Source organism: Amphibalanus amphitrite, unplaced genomic scaffold (genome assembly GCF_019059575.1).
Source record: "Amphibalanus amphitrite isolate SeventyFive unplaced genomic scaffold, NRLGWU_Aamphi_draft 001329F_arrow, whole genome shotgun sequence".
Classification (NCBI taxonomy): Eukaryota; Metazoa; Arthropoda; class Thecostraca; order Balanomorpha; family Balanidae; genus Amphibalanus; species Amphibalanus amphitrite.
Window position 1 is genome coordinate 88,087 of NW_024882822.1, and position 19,804 is coordinate 107,890.

A 19,804-nucleotide genomic window follows, 5' to 3' on the forward strand; every position below is an offset into this window, starting at 1 on the left:
GCTAACATAGCAGTTTTCATTTTTCCCCATTGACTTATACCTAATGGTGAGGTCACGTGGCCGACCTGACCTCATGTGATTTTTAGGGAAAATCCGAGATATATGTACAAGTTGTGAGACCTCTGGATGATACTACATCCTGTAAGTTTCATCTCCCTGTGAAAGTTCCTCTGGCACTGACGGCGTTGCGAAGTTGTGACATCTGAGGACTGTGCAGAGGTTCACTTATGACGTCACAGGTCAGTGACCTGACCTGACCTGAAAATGCGGTTGGTGTCACAAGATGCGGCTTGGATCAAAGGTCAGGTATGCCAAGTTTCAGCTCTCCATCGCCTGCGTGTTCGGAGCTATCGTTAAAAACCCTATATGGGAGGCGGCACCCGCCCCCCCCCCCCCCCCCCCCGTCGGACGGCGAGGGTTAATGATACATGCAGTACCTGATACGAGCATAAGGTTAAAACATGCCTAATTTCATTTCAATAATAACGCTCGAAAGCGTCACAGCTAGACAAAAAAGAAAAACTGTACTTAAAAATAAGCGGATGTGAACACAATCTCCTTGACCGAATCCTTACAAAATGCAAGTCACGGGCCATGGCACCCCAGAAAACCTTGCTTAAAAAGACCCACTGAATCGCCACGAAATCAAGTGCTTTAACATAGGCGTGTCATCTCTATGTATATAAGATCTCTATGCTCAAAGGGCCCACGGATGGCGTGACAGGGTCCTCGGATGGTCTCGAGGGCCATCAGTTAGCGTCAAATGACCCTCATCTGGTGTCAAAGGGCCCTCAGATGGCCTCAAAGGGCCCTCAGATGGCCTCAAAGGGCCCTCAATTAGAGTCAAAGGGCCTCATCTGGTGTCAAAGGGCCCTCAGATGGTGTCAAGGGGCCCTCAGATAGCCTGAAAGGGCCCAAGATGACCTCAAAGGCCTTTCAAATGGCCTCAAAGGGCCCTTACCAACGTCAAACGGACCTCAGAAGGCCTTCAAGGGCGTCAAAGGGCCCTGAGCTGGCGTCAGAGGGCCCTGAGCTCGTGTCAAACGGCTCTCCGAAGGCCTTAAAGGGTCCTTAGCTGATGTCAGAGGACCCCCAGCTGGTGTCGGAGGGCCCTCAGCTGGCGCCAAATGGCCATCAGAAGGCCTCAAACGGTCCTCAGCTGGCGTCAAGCGGCCCTCAAAAAGCCTCCAGGGGCCCTTAGAAGGCCTCAAGGGGCCCTCAGAAGGCCTAAAAGGGCGTCAAAGGGCCCTGAGCTAGCATCAGAGGGCCCCAGCTGTTGTCAGAGAGATCTGGGCTGGCGTCAAACTTAACCCTCGCCGGACCTATTGGTTTTCTACATACGCGCCGGCCGAGGGGGGGGGGGGCGGGTACGACCCCCCTCGCCGTTTCGCCCCTGCACAGTGGCCCTTTTTCAGAATTAGCACGCATAAATTCAAAATATTTTTTCTCTTCTTTTGAGTAAAAAGCAGTCTAATCGTGTGCAAAACATTCCAAACTATCCGATGGTGCCATTTTTACCTCCTAAAAAATAATTACCTTTGGTAAAACTGACCGCAAAGTCGAAGTTTGTCGAGAGGCGGGCGGACACCACCGGCGGACCCTAAAAAGTAGGGTGAGATGAACATCAATTTGCAAGACTTTCGATGAGAAAATATTAAAAGTTAGTGGCATGGCTGTGAAGCTGAGTTTACGTAGAAGCCCCAGAAACCACTATTTTCATTGCATAAGCTCAAATAGACCACTTTTGCCGAATATTGTGGACACAATAACAGGACAATTATTAACTGGAGATGGCGGCATACATATGAAGCTTTATGTTAAGTAGCACACTCTGGAACATATCGTATTATACATCGTTCGAATCGCCGATCTCTTCTGACCATGTCCACCAAAGGGCATCGCGCCATTTTGCGCCATTTTGCTTCTACGGTGGATAACGTGAGCCAGTTCAGTCCGCGAGCGGCTGTGGCTCCTGTTCGATACGACTAAGCTCATTGACCTGGCTCGAAGCTGGTGTCACCTGGTGTGCGCCTAAATGTGGCTTGACTTTTGCCATAAGATGTGCTAATTGAAATGTTATGTAGGCATAACGCTGTGCCCAAGAAAAACTGTCCGATTTCTTGTCGCGTTTGATGTCCAAGCCGCACAAGTCCCGTGGTCGGCTTAAGATCTAACGTCAAAAGCGCCTATGAGTTTGTATTGTTCGCGTCGCGCTGACCTTAGTTGCTGCCCGGCCGGGGCCGACTAACGGTGGCTGGCAACAGCTGTAGATGCGGTCATGTGACGCCCTGGGGCGTCCTGGCGGTCAGTACAGCGCGGTCGGCTGGCGGGCTCGCTCGCCACACTTGCGTTCGGAGCGGCCTGGGCCGGCGAGCGAGCCGTACGAACGTGCGCCAAATCTTGGGCCGAGCGGCCTGTCGCTGTTGGGCCGAATCTCCTTGGGCAGTTCGTTTCTTTTCTTCTCTTTGCATTGGCAGGGAATACGTCCTTGATCACGTGGTGATGTCTTGCACCACTTTCAGGTAATGTGGGAATTAATGCGTGCTAATTCTGAAAAAGGGCCACTGTGCCCTGGTGGAGCTAGCGCGTCGCGGAAAAAACGAGCGTGTGCGCCGTTACGAGACGCAGAGATTGGTACCCGATTTTAAGGTCCTAGGTCAACCGGTGACCTCTGAGGTCAGGTCAAGTGCCCCAGGGTACGGTTCAGTTTTTGGTGAATAACTTCGCAAAAAACGGCCGCAGAGCCGCGATTTTGGCAGCATCGTGTTCGCCTTGATCAGGCGCGTCGAATGATATACTTTTTGTCCGGGTCAGGTCAACTTGGGGTGTTGACCTCAGGTCAAGGTCAGGTCAGCACCCCCAGGTCACGAAGTTGGTCGAAAGAGGTCATGTCGCATATCATTCGATTCGGCAGGTCTTCCTGAGTCCATTGGTGGCTTTCCCCGACTCGCTAGCTCAATTTGATCGGGAGTTATTGACGAAAAACTAATATGACCTTGATGACGTCATAAATGACGTCACGGAAGGTCAACATTGCAAAAGTGACGCATCTAACCTTGCAAGGAGTGCATCAAACCACGATTCTGTGTGCTTGAGATAGTTGGAGATCGTTCCCGGCGCCAGAATAGCAGTTTGAATTTTTCCCCATTGACTTATAATGGTGAGGTCACGAAAATGACCTGACCTCATATGACCTCTAGGAAAAATCCGAGATATACAAGTTGTGAGACTCATAATGGATACTAGATCCTGCAAGTTTCATTTCCCTGTGACATCTCTGGCAGTGAGGGCGTTGCGAAGTTGCGACATCTGAAGACCGTGCAGAGGTTCACTTATGACGTCATAGGTCAGTGACCTGACCTGACCCAAAAATGCGGTTGGTGTCAAAACATGCGGCTTGGATCAAAGGTCAGGTATGCCAAGTTTCAGCTCTCTATCGCCAGCGTGTTCGGAGCTATCGCGAAAAAACCCTATGGGGGGGGGCGGCACCCGCCCCCCCCCCCCCGCCCCCTCGGCCGGCGAGGGTTAAAGAGCCCTTAGCTGGCGTCAGAGAGCCCCCAGTTGGTTCAGAGGGTCCTCAATTGGCGTCTAATGGCCATCAAAAGGCCCCAAACGGTGCTCAGCTGACGTTAAGTCACAATGTCCCAAAATTTCTCGATTTGGGTGGGAAACGACATCCAAATGAAATTTATTTCCCACTCTCACCACCAATTTTTAAGAACAATTTTCCACTCCCAACCAAGAAAACCTCGATTTTTTACCTATAGAAAGAGCAGTTGTGTGGATGCCCGGTTTAGCATCAAGCATTCTACACCTTAGAATAAAATGCACGTTTTTTTTTTGTCATTTTTCACTCTTTTTGGATCTAATCGAATCAGCAGTTTTTCACTCTCTCCCCTCTTTTTGGTGGGCAATTTTCCCCTCTGACACCCAAGACAAAACTCAATTTTGGGACACTGCGTCAAGAGGCCCTCAAAAGGCCTCAAAGGCCCCTCGGCTGCTCAAAGGGCCCTTAGAAGGCTTCAAAGGGAACTCAAGATACGTCAAACGGCCCTCAAGAGACCTTAAACGGCTCAAAAGTCAAAAGTCTAAAGGCTTGAAAGGGCCCTCTGCTGGTGGCAAAAGGCTCGCACCTGACGTCAATAACAGCCTCGTCAAAAACGGACCTGAGAGACCTTGCCGGACCCTGGTTATTTGAGGGACTCCTACAGTTACCTAAGAGGCCTCCGTTTACTGAGGGGGCCCTGGTTACTTGAGGGCCCCTGGGTACCAGAGGTTCCCCTGGTCACCTGGTGGGCCCCTGATCAATTGAAAACCCCTGGTCATCTGAGAGGCCCCTGATTACCTGAAGGGTTCCTTCCTGATCACTTGGATTCAGTGGCATAGCCAGGAAGCGAGGGGGTACGTGCCCGTTCTCGGGTTTAGGGTTCCTTCGAACCCGAGGGGCCCTGCGGCGCCAGTTGGTGGCAGAGGGTTCGTGCTAGCCGCGCTTCAACTCGGAAAGACACCACAGGGCTTGTGAGAGCACGTAATTGGCTCCTATGTAGCCACACTTATCTCCATAAAGGCCCAATGCCGGTTTATGAGAGACCTTGCCGACCTCTGATGGCCCTAGTAACGGCCAATGAGGGATCAGCTGCAATGGCTCCACATCCTTCTGTGATAGCCCCACGGCCCACAGCAGTGTTTCTAAAAGCCACCACGACGGCACCTGCGAAGCTCCTCACGCCACCTCCAAGGGACCCACACCAGCGCATCTTAAGGGCCTACATCGGCGGCTCTGAGAGTCCCCACACCGACGCCTCTGAGGGCCACGTACCAGTGACTTTGAGGGCCTCTTACCAGCCTCTGAGTGTCCTTGCCAGCCTATGAAGGGCCACTTTCCACTTGCAGGCCACTCTGCACGGCCACACACATGCCAATGATGGCCCCACCAGTGTCTCTAAGCCCTGAGACCCCGCAACGGCGCCTGTGAGGACCAAAACCAACGCATCTGACGGCCTTCCACTGGCACCTCTGAGCGCGCCACACACCGGTGACTCTGAGGACGGTGACTCAGAGGAGCTCGCTGGCTTCTCTCGCTCGTAAAATACTATGTACCTTAGACATTAGTGTATATTAGGGACACTCCTCGGGCATAAATGATACATTTACTTGCCAATTTTCCACATTTTCTCACGGCAAAGACCGTTTTAAAGAGGCCCGTCTGCCAGTGGGACTAGACCCACCGTGCCCCCTCCCCCCTTCCCATCGAAAGGTCCTGGATACGTCCTTGCCTGGGCTGACCCCGGGCCCCCGGATGACTCGCGGGCCCCTTCAAGAGCGGGTGACCCCTTCTTGGGCGAAATCCTTGGTACGTGTCTGACGTACAGCCCACCGCTAAAGTAATGTAGGGTTTTACCAATCTCAACGGTTGGTTTTGACTGGCGATTATTTAATGTGGAGTGATCGAAAAGAAGATGTCAATAGCTAAAGTTGCAGCTGCAAGGGTGACGATACATATAAGCTACCTTCAAAGTTTCATTGTAGTCTGGCTAATCGTTCCTAAGCTTCAGAAGCAGAACATACCCATGACTGAAACCCCACATTACTTCTGCTGTGGACTGTACATCGTACGTAGTCCTTTTGATTTGATTCATCGGTCAAATATTTAATATAAGTTATAAGCTGGATCTCTGGTCTGTGATCTCGCATCGTATCAGATATAATGACATTGCATGTCAATGTGCCTAAATAGGTAAATACGCGAATATGGGTGAAAAAGAGTGCTGCTCCCGCTCCTACACATCCGGACCAAACAGTGACTGGCCCCTGCTTCCAGCCACCCGGAGCCGGTCGGCCGGCCGGCAGTCCGTCGCCGCCCGGGGCTGATTTCTGAGGGACTTGCAAAAACGCTTATTAATTGAACGTTTTACCATGTTTTACGTAATGACTTAGATGATTAGGTATATGTACCGACTCTGAGACTGTGTCCCCTTTGAATAAAACATGCCAGCGTAAAACAAATATTATAAATGTTTTGAAAATTAAGCTGGTGTTTTGCCATGCATTGACAAAAGCTAAAGTTTCAACGCAAATAATTCATCCCTCAATTACTATATTAGCGTGAAATGTTCAGTGCATGATTTCTTTCAGAAAAAAAAAAATAGTGGCGCATGTTGCCGCGTAAGCATCAAGTCAATTGGCCCAAAACTTTGCTAATAACAAAAGTGTACCGTGTAAACAATATCCCGCCGCCTGGCGCCTCAGCGGCCGTTATCCTAATATAAGGCCTTGGCTGTTATTAGCCGCCTAAATTAAAGACTGTGCCGGCGCCGGACATTTCCGTCTTTGCAATGCGCTGTAACCGCTGATAATAATCGATTCGCTTCTAAACCCCAATGGGGCCTTGCAAATGTACTGGCAATTTAATGATCAAAGAAATACGAAAATCGGCCGGTAAAATTTTGAGTTACGAGGGTTTACCTATGCACAAAATTGCGGCAGAAACTTTCCGCGTCGGCTGATCCCGCCGTAACCGGAACAGGGGGGGGGGGGGCATAGGGACCATGCCCCCCCCCCCCTGGAGCCCAAAAGGGCCCCCATCGCGGTGTCATGAGTACGGTAAGGGGCACAATAAAAGTAGCGTATAAACTATAAAGGGCCCCTCGGGGCACTCCACTGGGTTCGCGGGGCCTTTCGGGCCTGAGACCTTGCCGCTAGGGCCCTCTGGGCTCTCTTCATTGGTCATAAAAGGGCCCTTCGGGCCTGAGGCTTTGCCACTGGGCTCTTGGGGCCCTCTCCATTGGGTTCGCAGGGGCCCTTCGTAATTTTAAGGTAGTTAATAATACGTATATAAGCAAATAAATACGTCATGAAATTAAGAAAATGTTGGGTCCCTTCGCTCACATGGCCCCTTTCGGTTTGATTGCCCCCCTCCCCCCTGAAGAAAATCCTGGCTACGCCCCTGCCCTTAGACGGCTTACATGACCCTCAGACGGCTTACGAGGCTCTCATGGGCTGTAGGGGCCTTTGGCGGTCTGAAGGACCCTCATCCGACCTACGGGGACCTCAAGACCGCCTTCAGAACCGGCTGAACGACTCTATGAAGCTATTCGTGGGCCTATCTAGCAGGGACCCATGGACTGCTTGCCCCTCAGTTCTAACATTTTTTATCATTTTTTTAATTTTTTTTTAATTTATTTGGGCCCCCTCCAAAAAATAGTGGATGAAATCCGATGACTTTTTGGATTTTGAGGGGGTTTACCTTGGGCCCCTGAAAGTTTGGCCCCCTGCTGGAGGAAATCCTGGCTACGCCCCTGCCCCCCCCCCCCCCCTGGAAGACTGGAAACGCGCGGATAATGTGAGTTGATAAACGCCGAATCGCGATTTCGGCCAAACACGGTCTTGAGAAATCAGTCACAGCTCAAAGGTCATTTGGGTCAAGGTCATCAGATTTTTTCGAGTAGGTGTAAAATTTCTAAATTCAAGGGCAAGTAAAGTTTTGTTGCGATCGGTCGCTTTTTGCGCGAGTTATTCTCGAAAAACCGAGGGGTCCATTCTCCATACGACCCCTCCCCCGCTCTACAAGTGCGAGGGTTAAAAGGCCGGCAACCTTTTTACGGAACCAGGCACTTGCGTGAGGATCCACGACAGCGCCACAACATTATGTATACCAACGCACAAACGTCTTACCAGCTATGTGAATCTGCATCTCCCGTATTGATCACAGGGTGTGGTCAGTTACGTGTGCATATGTATGTACGGGCATAAGTTTTGTATGCACGAGCCACGAAACAACAAGCGTATCATCCAATATGTTAGTTGTCTAGTTCGATAGGACGATTGTGGCAATTATGCACATCTTACTATACGTCTTTTTTCCAGCTAGCTGGTGGCGTCTGTGTCCAATGGCACGTGCGCATATCTCCCAATACGCGTATTTGCCTATAGTGCTACTGCCTTGTGCCGAGTGGCAAATACGCATATCTCCCGTTGTGTGGATTTGCCCAGATACGCGTTTGTTGTTGGCATGGGTCACCCCTGTAAAGAAAATATTGCAATGGCAGAAAAACTTTTATGTAATTATATGAATATTTATTACTTTTGGACGATGATACGCATGTATGTACATAGGTAGAGCGCGTTATTCTGTTTCAAATGATATATATGTTACAGGGAGTATGCGATTTCAGTTAGTTTGCAACGACCCTAGGGTGGTTGTAACCTCCCTGAACGATCAGTTTGTTTGCAACGACCCTAGGGACGTTACAAAATAACTGCTCGTTCCGGGACGTTGTAACGAAACTAGGGTCGTTGCAACCTCCCTAGTTAGAATGCAACTAACCTAGGGTTGTTACAAAATAACTAGGGAGTTTAAGAATTCATCGAGTCTCGTTTCACAGGAGGGCCGTCAACAATCTTGTCCAATGAAAATCTTGTTCAATCTAGTTCAGATTAAAAGAAAAGGAGAACAAAATTTGAACATCCAACTCAGGAGTATTTCACGACGGCCATCTAGTACACATTTTGTGCAGATAAGGTACACATTTGGTGGAGATTTGTTCAAATTAGATGGGCATTCGCCAGGAAGCCCTTCGTAAAAACGGCTATTATCCGCTCGTTTCCAGTCTTTTTGTGATTGTAAACGTTCAAAGTTCAAACATGTGAAATGATGGTGGTCTCATGCATTATGGTGGGTGTCAAGGTCACGTGAAGGTCAGGTCAAGGTCATTGACCTTTGATGACCTTAGTCCACTTCTTCTGGGTTCATATATTTTTAAGCTAGTTTTTAGCTGATTTCGAATTTAGCACCCATTTGAACATTTACGAAGTAATTTTGGCGCCTTCGTACCATGTCACGAAGCTGTCAGTGGTGGTTGATACCTACTATGGACAGCTAGCAAGACGCCTACTGGTTGACCTGACCTGACCTGACCCGGCCTGGCCTAAAAACATCAAGACATCATCGGTGATCAAAGCTAACATGAAATTCGTGATCAGCGCCCCGAAAAACCTCGTAACAACCTAACTCTCCAAAGTTTCAACAGGTCCCGTTTTTCCCGACTTTTGAGTCACTGACCTGACCTGGAAGGTCAACCAACAAACTAGCCCCGTCCTGTGCGTTTGCGGCTAGCAAAACACCAATAAGGGCGAGAGTTAACCCCGCAGGAGCTCTTGGTTTTCTACATACGCGCCGGTCGGGGGGGGGGGAGGGTAGGTACGACCCCTCGTCGTTTTTCGCCCCTGATGGAGTTAGAGCGTCGGGGAAAATCGAGCGTGTGTGCCGTTAGGAGACACAGCAACTAGTACCGATTTTAAGGTCTCAGGTCAACCGGTGACCTCTGAGGTCAGGTCAAGTGACCCAAGACACGGGTTCGGTTTTTGATTCGGCAATAACTTCTTTAAAAAAAAAAAACAGTCGCAGAGCGCGATTTTAGCATCAACGTGCTCACCTTGCTCAGGCGCGTCGAATGGTATACTTTTTGTTCGGGTGAGGTCAACTTTAGGTGTTGACCTCGGGTCAAGGTCAGGTCAGAGACCCCTAGGTTGCGATATTGGTCAAAGGAGGTCATGTTGCATATTATTCGATTCGGCAGGTCTTCCTCAGTCCATAAGTGGCTTGACCGACTCCCTAGCTCAGTTTGATCGGGAGTTATTGAGGAAAAACTCGTATGATCCTAGTGACGTCATAAATAACGTCACGCAACGTCAGCAATGCAAAATTGAAGCATCTTGCCTTGCAAGGAGTGCATGAAATCACGATCCGTGTGCTTGATACAGTTTGAGATCGTTCCCGGCGCCAGAAAAGCAGTTTTCATTTTTCTCAATTGACTTACTAAACCACCAGCGACAGCTTCGTAGCAAGTTGCATTGGCACCACAACTATACGTACTTCTCAAATGTCTCAAGGAATGCTGGATTCGAAATAAGCTAAAACAAAGCCCTTAAAATCGTAAAATTTGAAACAGTCACCCGAAGTCAAAAAACGTCAATGACCTTGACCTGGACGACAACTGACAAGTCAACTTGAAACCCATCATGATGCATGGGACAACCATCAGTTCACATGTTTGCACGTTTATATGCAATCACAATAGAAGTCTGGAAATGCAATTTTATGTGCGCTAACATAAACGGCAAATCATTTCGGTCTACCATGGTCTCAGAAATCAGACCAAAGGTCAAAGGTCATTGGTTTTTGGATCATAAACTGTATAGGGAATGTGTAACCAGTAACGTAGATAAGTTCGAGGACACTCAAAGTTTCGTCACGATTGGCCGCTATTGGCGCGAGATAATCGCGAAAAAAACGAGAGGTTTTATCCGACCCGCACCCCTAGAAGTGTGAGGTGAGGGATAACCCGCACACGGATAGCGACGGATATCCATCACACCTATACCCCAGTAACTTTATTTTCTACATGTAAGCGATATAGGTAATGCAGCCAAAATTATCACAGTTACGTGCTTTGTCCCGGGCACCACATACACTCCTGAGCTGAATGTTCAACTTTTGTTCTCCTTTTCTTTTAAACTGAACTAGATTGAACAAGATTTTCATTGGACAAGATTGTTGACGGCCCTCCTGTGAAACGAGACTCGATGAATTCTTAAACTCCCTAGTTATTTTGTAACAACCCTAGGTTCGTTGCATTCTAAATAGGGAGGTTGCAACGACCCTAGTTTCGTTACAACGTCCCGGAACGAGCAGTTATTTTGTAACGTCCCTAGGGTCGTTGCAAACAAACTGATCGTTCAGGGAGGTTACAACCACCCTAGGGTCGTTGCAAACTAACTGAAATCGTATACTCCCTGTAACATATACATTGCTGCGCTTCTGGTCAATGGAAGGCCACAATGACCGAAAAACACAAAACTCGCCCCTGTGTAAAATTTTGTGCTGACAGAAAAATGTTAGATATGCGTTTTTGCCTTTGCACGGCAGAAATGCATAAACCAAATATACAGAAGCACAATGCATAAAAATAAACAATGGCTAGGGTTCTAGTTCAGCTGAATGGAAAGAGGAAAGGTTACATAATGTTTCCACAAATAGGTTGCACGGCGCCCCAGCCGGGGACAGAGGACATATGACTGCGGCGCCGCCCCTACTCTACTGGCAGCGGTCATCCCGGCAGTTAGCAAAGTGAACTGAAATTGTCAGAGCTACTGCAATGAGCGTGACGAGATCGCACATTCAACCAGAAATACACTATATGTGAAACCATTGTGGTCGTTCAATGAAACTCTGCAATCCCGTTGAAACAACTGTCAAATTCAGGTTCACAACGCTGTTTAGGCATAGAAAAATGACCACCTGCACTGCAAACCGCTGGTTACGGAGCGAGCGAAGCGAGCGTAGTCTTTCCTTAGATTAACGGAAATTTCTGAGTATGAGCGGCCGGCCGGCCGGCCGGCCGGCCGGCCGTGGTCACGCTTTTGCGACGCTTATATCTCAGCAACCACTTGACCGATTTACACGCGGTAATTTTTGTAGGGTAGCTTCATTCCTTCTACCAAGTACTGGACTATTCCCGATGCATGTGGGTGACCCCTTATGCACGTGCCACGTGCAAAACGAAGAGGTGTCACTTTTGTAATTGTTGCAATATCTCGGTAACTACTTGGCCGATTGCGCTGAAAGTTGGCATGTAGGTAGGCACCCACTAGGCAATGCATATCCATGTGCCACAGTTGGGGTGCTGCTGCACGTGCGCACGTGCAGGGGTCGATTCCAGATCTCGAGAACGGCTGGACCGATGGCGCTCAAATTTGGTACATGGTTAGGGACCGGTTAGTAGGGTGCCGTGCACAAGTCAGTTGGGACCCATTTTGCACGTGCGCACGTGCAGGGTGCCGCTTCCAGATCTCGAGAACGGCTGGGCCGATTGTGCTCAAATTTGGCACATCGCTAGAGACCAGTTAGTAGGGTGCCGTGCACAAGTCAGCTGGAGGTACGCCCTCGAAATTTCGCACGTGCAAGACTCACCCTCTCGCTCGCTCCGTTAGTCGCCCCAAAAGGCGTTATACTGGTAACTCATTTATGATATAAAAAAGTAACATAGCATACAGCGAAGTGGTACGTTACATGGAGATATCCGCGCCTGACATCACAAAGCGAATGAGAAGCTCACAGCATCATACTGATAACTACAACTTCAAAAGAGTTTGTTCCCCACAGTATCTCATTGCCTATGTGATTTTAAAGAGGACATGAAAATCAAACACCAGCGATGTACATATCTACGATTTGAATGATGAATTGCAAATTCCCAGTTCCTCTCCAGAAATGGTTCTTTTTTTCAAAATGTTATATGGCTAGAAAGCAAGAGACCACGTCTCCAATTTGGACACCACAATTTCACCTATTTCACCTCAATTCCATAGGAATGAGAAGAATTCTTCAATTATCATCTAAAAAAGCAGAAAACTTCTTAAATTACTGTTACGTACCATAATTGACGTCGTCCAAACATATTATCTAGCACTGTCATAAACGTTTTCTTAGAAGTTAAATTTGAGCATTATCATTCACGCATCCCCGATTTCAACATTTCGATAGTTATGATATGACGACAGATATGACGGCGATGATTAGAACGCCTCAGACAAATGTAAGGAAGACGATCAGTTCCCGGCGTTGATGGCCACTTACTGGCTGGTGGTGCCGACTCGGGTGCGAGTCCGACGGGCGGGGGCGGCGCGGCGGCAGCGGCGGCGGCGGGCGGCGGCCCTCGGCCGTGGGCGGCCGGCAGGGGGCTGACTCCGAGCCCGGAGTGCGGCCCGGGCCTGGCAGACGGCGCCGCCGAGCTGTCGGCAGATACAACTGGTCAGCGGCGACAGTATGGATTGGGACACAGGCCACGCAACAAAACAACACACAACACTCAGCAACGGCATTCCAACACACAGGACTAGGGCACGATATAGGCATGGATGTGCTACACACTACACAGTTTGAAGCAACAGTTCGGATGCAGAGACAGCTTCTACGCCGAGATGCAGTAGGAAAATAGCGAGACAAACATTAACACACAAGTCGAGCGGAGATTATTGCCTATCCGAATTATTCTTAACATCATACACCATGCTTGTCATACGCTGCAGAACAACCCAATTACGGTTACATCGTGAAACTAAGAACTATTCATTGCACCACCTGAGGCTCGTCATACCCGACTACAGACCCTCCTCGTCATTATCATTGTGGCCCGGTTTGTCCCACTGTTTGTCCTAAACCCAACGTCGTCGCTCACCTGAGGGACTGGAGCCGGTCGGGCAGCGGGCTGGCCCGACTCGACACCGAAGCCGGAGACTGACTGAGTCGCGCCGCCGGGCTGTGACGAGCCGACAGAGACGCCGGGCTGTAACTGACCGCCTGTGGATGCCGGGAAACAGACGGTGGTGATTAGTACCGAATGGTGTTCCAGGATAAATCAGTGATAATTTCGGTGTCGGTGCAAAACACAAAAGACGTCCCTGCAGTTTTCCGTGGACATTGAACATCTTCAATCCACCAGCTATACAAACTACAGAATACAGACTAGTCATTGCAGACCACCACTCGCACCAGCAGGCGCTCCACAGCTGATCATCCCGAACGTACCTGTCGTCTGGATCCGGCAGGGGGCGGCGCCGGCGAGCCGCCGCCATTCGCCAGACTGGTGGCCGGCGGTGACGGTGTGGCCACCAGGTCCGAGATGCCGAACTTGAGCCGAGGCGGGGCGGCCGGAGGTGGCGGCGGCGCCGGGTGGCCGCTCGAGACGGTCGGACGCGCGCCCTCCGCCGGGGTCTGACTCGGCTGGCTGACCTGGCCCCCACCGCTGGAATGGATGGGATGACCCGGATACCGGAGATGGTCCGGCGGGGGCGGGTGGGCCGGATGATGGCCCGGGTGGCCCTTGTAGGCAGGGTGCGCCGAGTAGTCGACGGTTGACGGGTGCGGGAGCCGTATGGGCTGTCCCAGGTGGCTGGGGTGGCCGGCCGACGGCGGCCGCGGACTGGTGTGGTTCGCAGGGGGCGGCCGCGGCCCGGGCTGCTGGCCCGGCCGGGGACTGGGGTGGGGACTGGGCCGGGAGCCGGGGCGCGGACTGGGGTGCGGACTGGGGCGGCCGCTCTGCGCCGACTGTCTGCCCGGGTGGGCCGCCGGCTCGCTGGTCCTGCCCGGGTACGGGCCGGGGTGGTGGCCCGCCAGACCCGACAGGGCAGACAGCGGGCTGGAGCTGCTCGTCGCCGACGGGTACGGACTCAGCCGACTGGTAGGGGCCATATGAGCGCCGGGAAGACCGGCCAGCGCCGGATGGCCGCCCGAGAAGCCGGGCAGGCCAAACACCGGGCCAGGGTGACTGCCTAATAAGTCAGGATATGGGCTGGGAAAGCCTGCTGCACTGGAGACGGGACTCGAGTAGCTCAGTCCCGGTCTGGAGCCTGACAAGCTACTTGCTGAGGTAAGATACTGACTGACAGTTGTACCAGGGTACTTGCTCGTCTGCAAAGACGGATGCTTGGCCATTGCTGAGTAGGAGCTCGAGTGGCTGGGGACAGCAGAACTTGAGCTGGGGTGTCTACCAGACAAGGGATGGGAGTCATTTGGATGCAAGTAGGAGCCACTATGGCTTGATATAGGTATGTGAGCAGATAAGCCCATATGGCCAGCTAGTCCAGGGTGGCCCGTCAGGCCTGGGTATCCCACGAGGCCTGGGTGACTGGTAAGGCCGGGGTGGCTCATCAGACTGGGATGGCTTACTAGGGCCGGGTGGCTGGTCAGACCTGGGTACATGGAGAGAGCGGGGTGGCCGAGCGAGCTCGGGGGTCGGCTGGCGGAGGGGCGGCCTGCCGGCCGGGACGAGCCGTCCCGGTGTGCGGCCATCGACTGCTGGGCGCTACCCTCGCCGGCCCGGCTGGCCTCGGCGGACGCCGGTCTCATGTCGCGGCCCGGCCGGCCCGACCCGGCCGCCGCCGGGTCCGGCTGGCTCCTGGCCGCCTGCTGGTGGCGCGGCGGGCCGCCGGCGGCCGGGTGTCGGCTCGAGTGGCCCCCGGTCGCCGGCGTCTGGCTCGGCTGGCTGGCCGCGGTGGCCAGCGCCGGCGGCTGCTCGGGCCGGCCGGCGGGACCGGCGTGGAGGCCTGGCTGGTCCATCAGGCCCGGGTGCGGCAGGAACCCGCGGGACACCAACTCGGAGCCGCCCGCACCGGTACCGGTATCCTGCCGGCAAACAGTACGTTGTGAGCACGTCCTTAATCAACTCGAGAACTACTCAAAAATAAAATAAACAATTTTCTAGACATCAGTGACGATTGAAGGTGGGTGCACGTAGCAGTGCTTAGCTGGCTAAAACTCGGCCTTACGCAATGTAACTTCAAATGCCAGAGCAGTTGTAAGAATATTGAGATGAAAAGGGTTTAATAAACGTCAAACTAGAAACAAAGACATCACGCAAACACCTAGTGTGACTAAATTCAGGCCAGCAAGAATATGTTTGAGCGTTACCTGTCGGCTGGTGTGCGGCTGGGCAGGAGTCGGAGGGCCTTCACCGGCGGGTTCATCCTTGATCGTGATCGGAGACGGTCCGGCGGAGCCATTGGTCATCACGGAGGCTGCAGTCGCCGCCACCGGTCCCGGTGGCTCTCCTGAAGGGAACGGAAACAACGGTGTGGTCATCCTAGTCTGAGAAGAGCAGCTGGGTGATCGAGCAACTCAGTCTGATCATGACTTGAAGCGAAATTAATCAAACACTGGTCACTGAAATGAATGTGTCAGCATTTACTGGAGCAGAGAAGAGAAACACAAAAGTTGAGACAGTCTCATGGTAACATTCACCATGTTAGCACAATTCAATGAATGATTAAATGAATGATTAAATGACTGAAATTCAATGAATGAATGATTAAACAATGATACCTAAATTAATGTTTTGAGCAATATAAAAGGAATTAGTGGAAGTCATAAGGAAGCATATAACAAGAAAAGTCAGAACAGCAGGCATTTGAACACTTACGCTTGCTGACTGAGTGGAAGATCTCTGAACCAGCATCTGAGATCTGAAATATCAGCAAACGAACATGAAGACAGGATGCATTTCCACCAAATAACTTGGTCAAATAATTTTTCTGAGTAACTTTTTGCTATTTGAAGTGCTACAGGCTGAAAAACTTCAATCCTTCACTATAGCTAGGCAAAATGCTTCCTCTGACACCCTGAGTAGATACCTGAGATTTGGTGCACCATATTCTGATCAAGAGTTCATAGTTTCTAAAGAATGCTAAATGTTGACTAGTTATCTTAACCCTCGCCCGTATAGTGGGGGGGGGGGTCGAACGGACCCCCCCCATAGTTTTTCGCGAATAACTCGCGTAAAAAGCGGCCGATCGCGACGAAACTTTCAGTACCCTCGCGTTCATCAATTTCACACCTACCCTGAAAATTTCATGACCCTGACCCAAATGACCTTTGACCTGTGGGCTGTGACCTACTTTTCGAGACCATGTTTTGCTGGAATCGCGATTCGGCGTATGTCGGCTCGCATTAGCCGCGCGTTTGCAGTCTTTTCGTGGTTTCAAGCATTCAAACATGTGATATGATGCTGCCCCCATGCATTAGGGTGGGTGTCAAGGTCACCTGAAGGTCAGGTCAGGTCATTGACCTTTGATGACCTCGGTTCACTTTTTCGAGTTTTACATGTTTCTAGGCCAGTTTTTGGAGCTGAATTCGAATTTAGCAACCATATGAACATTTACGAAGTAGTTTTGGTGCCTTCGTAGCATGTTACGAAGCTGTCAGAGGCGGTTGCCACCTACTACGAATACCCTTACTGGTTGACCTGACCTGACCTGACCTGACCTGGCCTAAATATATGAAGACATCATCTGTATTCAAAACTAACATGATATTCGTGATCAGCACCCCGAAAAACCCCATAGCAGCCACACTTTACGACGTTCTAACAGGTCCCGATTTTCCCGCCTTTGGGATCATTGACCTGACCTGCAAGGTCAACCAATGACCTAGGACCTTAAAATTGGGTATCATCGGCTTTCTCTCGTCACGGGCAGCACGCTCGTTTTTTCCGCGAAGCTCTAGCTCAATCAGGGGCGAAACGGCAAGGGGGGTCCAACGGACCCCCTCCCCCCCCCCCCTATACGTTCGCGGCTGGAAAAACACCAATACGGGCAAGGGTTAAGATGACAAGCCTTTCAAGTCAAACTTAAGGCTGGCCAATTAAAAGTAAGTTGGGTAGATGCAGTATAGTAAGTTCCAATATGTTCCACAGATGTGATAAAAAAAAATCGAAGTAAAATTTTTCAACCTTGCATATGACAAATAATTAAACAGCTTTGTGATGTTTTCAATAGGTACAAAAAGCAACGAATTTGAAGTTTTAATCAGCGACTTTCAACAGATGCTATAGCTGAGCACATATGGATCCAAAAAGGTGGGTATTCTTACCTTGCCATCATCACTTGCACTATGATCACACTGAAAACCAGAGAAATTATAGATTAGTAAACATTAGGAACAGTTAAGTATTGTCTTGCTTTAGCTTTAGTCATCACAAACCATGGTCTATGAGCCTTGCACACATAATTATTGGTAAAGGTATGTTATTATTGGTAAATTATGCTAGACCTCTTATTAAAGGCAAGAAAAAGGTTAAAGAGAAAAATATGGTTTTATATATTTTGATATCGCAGTACTTGTGGTCACACTAAAGAATGCCAGGTAAAAACTAAAAATAGGAAGGCAACAATTCAAAAATTAATCCTTTATAAAAAAAAAATCTTAAATATTTGATTGAATGGGAATGATAATATCACATTATGTTTTAGCAAACTCTGATATCCATGCAATTTGCTACAAATAACTTGACAACACTTGGGTAGTGATGTCAAAAATAAAACTTACAAAATACCCATCTCCAGAACTAGCACCAGGATCCTGAAAAATAAACAACAAATCAATTATGGTAAGCCAGCATGGCAGATATATATGGCAGAATAGCTGAAATCTGCCTTATGCTGATCTTTATTGAATTGTGATGTACTAATTGGAATTAGACTAAATAACAGATGCCTTGAAAGACATAATTACACCATGTGGTAACAAATTACCTTCAAATGCTAATTGTAATAATCTAGAATGTGGGAATGTGAAACAGTCAAGCCTAGAACAAGCAATAATTAACAGTGATTATGTGAAACAACAGGAAAAGTTATAATCTAATTCTTTAAAAAAGATGAATCACAGCATCATTTATGACTTAAGGTGTTCATTGTCATGCAATGCAAAGAGTACCTGAGTGTGATCATCATGGTGCTTTCTTTTCTTTGCACTGACTGAATTCTCTTGAGTTGAGAGTAAGGGATCTAAGGTCTTGAACCCCTTCTTCTCAGCCAACTTCACAGCTCTCTAAAAGGGTGCAGAGGTACCATGAAAACATGTGAACATCATCAATCTGAAGGAACATCTAGTAGGCTGGTACTTTTAAACATCTTAAATAACTATTCCCAATAATCAAATGAATTGTCAAAATTGAGGAGTAGCAATTACTTCACAATATTATGAATGCTAAAGATTCAGCAGGTAGCTCAGTAAAATGAATAGATAAAAATGGACACCTTTTCAGTTACATTGCACTGACTAACAAATTACTAATTCACAGTAAAGGTATGTTATTGTTGGTAAATTATGCTAGACCTCTTATTAAAGGCAAGAAAGAACAAGCCTAGAACAAGCACTGACTGAACAGACAAGGGATGGGAGTCATTTGGATGCAAGTAGGAGCCACTATGGCTTGATATAGGCATGTGAGCAGATAGCATGGCTTATCTGCTCAAATACCTATATCACAGTAAAGGTATGGAAATGTCACTCAATAATTAAAAAATGGACATGATTGTTAATGAACACTTGACATGTACTGTAGTCTGGCAAACCTAAGAAAGAATGGGTTTTAACAGCCCCAAAACATACTATAGCCTGCTGCAGCCATTGATGCATGTGCATTTATATTGTGAGAGCATATTTTCTGTCACAACTTTTCACAAAAATTTCTTCCAACCATACATTTCAAGTGACCAAAACATGTGCAAAGTGATTCAGGTGCTTTGACTCCATTATTTCTTAGGTTTGTCAGACTATAGGTACTGGAAATGTCACTTAACAATTAAAAAAAAAATAAATGAAAGAACAGGTGGTAAGGAAGCTTACCTCAATGTCACTATATGCTTTGAATGAATAAATAGCAAAACCATCAATAATATCTTCTTCGAAGAGAGGTTCTTTTAACTTTCGCTTCCTGTTGGGAGGCCTTGCTGGTCTTGGTTCCAATATATCATCCCCCGTCTCATTTCCATTATCAACATCTTTCACTCCAACTTCCTTCAGCTTTTGGGCCCGTGCCCTTCTTCTGTTTCTTTGCCTGTCTCGGTCCATCACACTTGAGTATATGGACTCATAAGCCCGAAAGCGATGGGGCAAAGTTCAATATCATACTACGCGAAGTTCCAAACACATGATTAGAAAGTCACCTCCGTCCCTTCGCGGTCAGCTGTGGAAGAGGAAAAGCACCAATTCAAATTAATTTTCCAAGGCAATGAGTTTTCTGTTTATGTCAAGGTGCCTAAATGGCCGCTGCAGACAACACCAAAACCATGAGAACACCTTCATCTAACAGAACACATAAGAAAAGATGAGAATGATTTTACACCACATATAAATACAAGCATATCAGCCTCACCCTATCAATATTATTTTTCGAAAATATCACACGCTGAATCAACATCCCAACAAAGTCCACGCATTTTGTTTTGCTTTAGTTTAATGGCG

General features: G+C 49.0%; 1 protein-coding gene across 1 annotated transcript in view; it reads right to left on the reverse strand.

Annotated features, from left to right (window-relative positions):
* LOC122372205 (collagen alpha-1(III) chain-like) overlaps positions 1–19,804 on the reverse strand; it is a 31,271-nt gene extending 11,467 nt beyond the window's left edge. Inside the window, exons 1-10 of the mRNA XM_043349117.1 lie at positions 19,716–19,804; positions 19,187–19,526; positions 18,272–18,385; positions 17,882–17,914; positions 17,426–17,455; positions 15,978–16,020; positions 15,470–15,609; positions 13,589–15,184; positions 13,239–13,360; positions 12,638–12,792 (exon numbers count right to left, since the gene is read on the reverse strand). Of these exons, the coding sequence (XP_043205052.1) occupies positions 12,638–12,792; positions 13,239–13,360; positions 13,589–15,184; positions 15,470–15,609; positions 15,978–16,020; positions 17,426–17,455; positions 17,882–17,914; positions 18,272–18,385; positions 19,187–19,411 (2,458 nt within the window). The 5' untranslated portion in view covers positions 19,412–19,526; positions 19,716–19,804. The remainder of the gene's footprint in view (positions 1–12,637; positions 12,793–13,238; positions 13,361–13,588; positions 15,185–15,469; positions 15,610–15,977; positions 16,021–17,425; positions 17,456–17,881; positions 17,915–18,271; positions 18,386–19,186; positions 19,527–19,715) is intronic.